Source organism: Austrofundulus limnaeus, unplaced genomic scaffold (assembly GCF_001266775.1).
Source record: "Austrofundulus limnaeus strain Quisiro unplaced genomic scaffold, Austrofundulus_limnaeus-1.0 Scaffold1417, whole genome shotgun sequence".
In the NCBI taxonomy this organism is placed as follows: Eukaryota; Metazoa; Chordata; class Actinopteri; order Cyprinodontiformes; family Rivulidae; genus Austrofundulus; species Austrofundulus limnaeus.
In genome coordinates, this window is record NW_013953819.1 from 37,042 (window position 1) to 39,716 (window position 2,675).

Consider the following 2,675-nt stretch of genomic DNA (forward strand, 5'->3'; position numbering starts at 1 on the left):
TGAAGTCAACATGTGAAACAGCTGAAGTCAACATGTAAAACAGCTGAAGTCAACATGTAAAACAGCTGAAGTCAGCACGTACAATGGCTGAAGTCAACACAGGAAACAGCTGTAGTCAACAAAGGAAACAGCTTAAGTCAACATATGAAACAGCTGAAATCAACATAGGAAACAGCTGAAGTCAACATGTGAAACAGCTGAAGTCAACATAGGAAACAGCAGAAGTCAACAGAGTAAACAGTTGAAGTCAATACAGGAAACAGCTGATGTCAACAGAGGAAACAGCTGAAGTCAACACGTAAAACAGCTGACGTCAACAGAGGAAACAGCTGAAGTCAACAGAGGAAACAGCTGAAGTCAACATGTGAAACAGCTGAAGTCAACATGTGAACCAGCTGAAGTGCAGCTTATTTCTAATTATACAAAATACCAAAGATAGCAAAAGGATAATATAGCATTCAGCTACCTTTTTGCTATTTCAGCATGTAACAGAATGTTAGAATTTTGCTGCTTTTAGGTAGCATTGAGACAGTTTTAGCTTGTAGCCCTTTGCTACTTTTAGCTAGCCCTCTCTTAATTTAGAATTAGTTGACTAATTATTTTACACTTCAGCTAGTATTTTGTGCCTCTTACCTTTAGGCTGTTGTTTAGCTGTAACAAGTCAGTTTCAGTACAGTGCTTCAGCTCTCACTGCTTCTCTAGGTTAACACACATGAAGTTTARGCTAAACAGTTGAGTGTAAAGAAGTAAATCTCTGATACTGTGTAAAAACTAGCTACCATACAGTCTTGTTGACAACAATGTAAGTGTATAAATAAATGTGTCTGCTGCAGCAGGTGAGTAAGGTCCATACCTACTATATATGGATAGTTGATTTCCTCTCCACTCTCTGTCAGGTTTGGACCCGGATGCTGTAGGACAACAGAACAACAGGTTAGGTTTTGGTAAAACAAGTCTAGAGGATATAAAAAGTCTATATATATGCTCAAATGAAAGTTCTTGTGATGTTATAAACTGACAAACATACAGTACAAGAAGAAAAACTAATCATCATCATCGTCACTAATCATTTAATCATTTTATTTCCATAAGTGCTGTAAATCTGTCAGACTGAGAACTGGTCTTGTTGCAGCTCACACAGGACTGATCTTCAATCAGATTTATCTTTAAGGTCTGAGTACAAAACATCTGGGTCAGGTGAAATGTGATGTGGACTAAATGAAACCAATCATTACAAAACCTTTTCCACATGTTACAGCTTGTATTTGATGTAATATCTTGTTTTACAGAATATACTTATTTTGTATTATTTATTTATCCAGACCCAACRCTTTACCTGGTAGATGGTGACTTTAGCATCCAGGTCGTTGGCGATGCGAGTCAAGCTGAAGCGGGCCAGGTCCACCGGGTCTTCTGGCAGATGTTTTGGAATGGGGTACGGGTTTGCGTGTTTGAATTTAGGGAACCAGTATATCATGCGCTGGTACTTCCTGATAGGGTGGCTCTTATTTCCAAAGATCTGGATGAGCAGGACTTTGGTCTCGATGTTGGGTGTTAAACCTGAAGAACACGTGAGGACATTTAAATAGACCTTTTATCTGTGTATGAGGACACAGGACATGTATGATGACTGATATGTCTGAACATAAAATATTATTTATAATGTAAAACATGTAGAGAACATGTTCCAGTGCTCGCTCGTTGTGTAACACACACCCACCGTAGTTCTCCATCGTCTCCAGGACATCCACCCCACATATCTGCTGTCTGGGGTAGTGGTTGAACATGCGCTGAATAAAGTTCTGGGGCACAAAGACCTCTTTGGGGAAAACGTCCAGCAGTTTGTTGTAGACGCTCAGATCTCGCTCCACCCCAAACTCTGGCATCTTCTTGAGAGCAGCGTAGATGAACTCCACGTGACCCCGTCGTCTGATGTCCCTCGCAATGAAGACATCGATGACTTGGTTAAACGTAGCTTTTGTTCTGGCTTCTTTGCTGATCTGCTCAAACAAGTCCTCCTGTGGGACCAGAGACTTCTGCTCCTTGGAGTGGTCCTCACCGATAAACCTTGTTTTTTCAGGTCGGCTCTTTGGAGACGCCGGGCTGCTGTGAAAACCCCTCAACAGCTGCAATAAACACATATGCTTGTTTATATCCAGATTCATTGTTGTTGAAAATAATTCACCAAAAACAAGAAGTTCAGAGACTTTTACAAGAACAGAGTAAATATGTTGGTAATATAACTTTATTGAAGAAAACAGTAATGATAATAAACATATTTGTCTCAGGAACAGATAAGAACATTTAATGACGGGTACCAGTTCACCAGACAGAAAATAGATAAATAACATTTTATTAAATTGATTTAAATTGTCAGACAACTCATCTAACACAGCTGATCGAATTACAAGAACACTGAATCTGAATAATTATAAATATTGGTTTTCATCATTGAAGTTCAAACCTAAACACAAACGGTAAATAAATAATCCTGCAGGCAGAGATGCTCACAAGTCATTTTTTGCAAGTCCAAGTCAAGTCCCTAATATTTGAGTGACACTGCAGTCGCAAATCACTTTATAGTTGTAATGGTCTGTTATGACACTTCTGATGTATAATAGCTTAAACTGGTAAATGAAAAATACAATTAAAAAAGCACCCACACTCAAATGTTT

General features: G+C 38.9%; 1 protein-coding gene across 1 annotated transcript in view; it reads right to left on the bottom strand.

The window, feature by feature from the left end:
* Nucleotides 1-2,675, bottom strand: part of ecsit (ECSIT signaling integrator) — a 17,304-nt gene that overhangs the window by 9,606 nt on the left and 5,023 nt on the right. The window contains exons 3-5 of the mRNA XM_014032319.1: nucleotides 1,721-2,126; nucleotides 1,337-1,560; nucleotides 854-911 (exon numbers count right to left, since the gene is read on the bottom strand). Of these exons, the coding sequence (XP_013887773.1) occupies nucleotides 854-911; nucleotides 1,337-1,560; nucleotides 1,721-2,126 (688 nt within the window). The remainder of the gene's footprint in view (nucleotides 1-853; nucleotides 912-1,336; nucleotides 1,561-1,720; nucleotides 2,127-2,675) is intronic.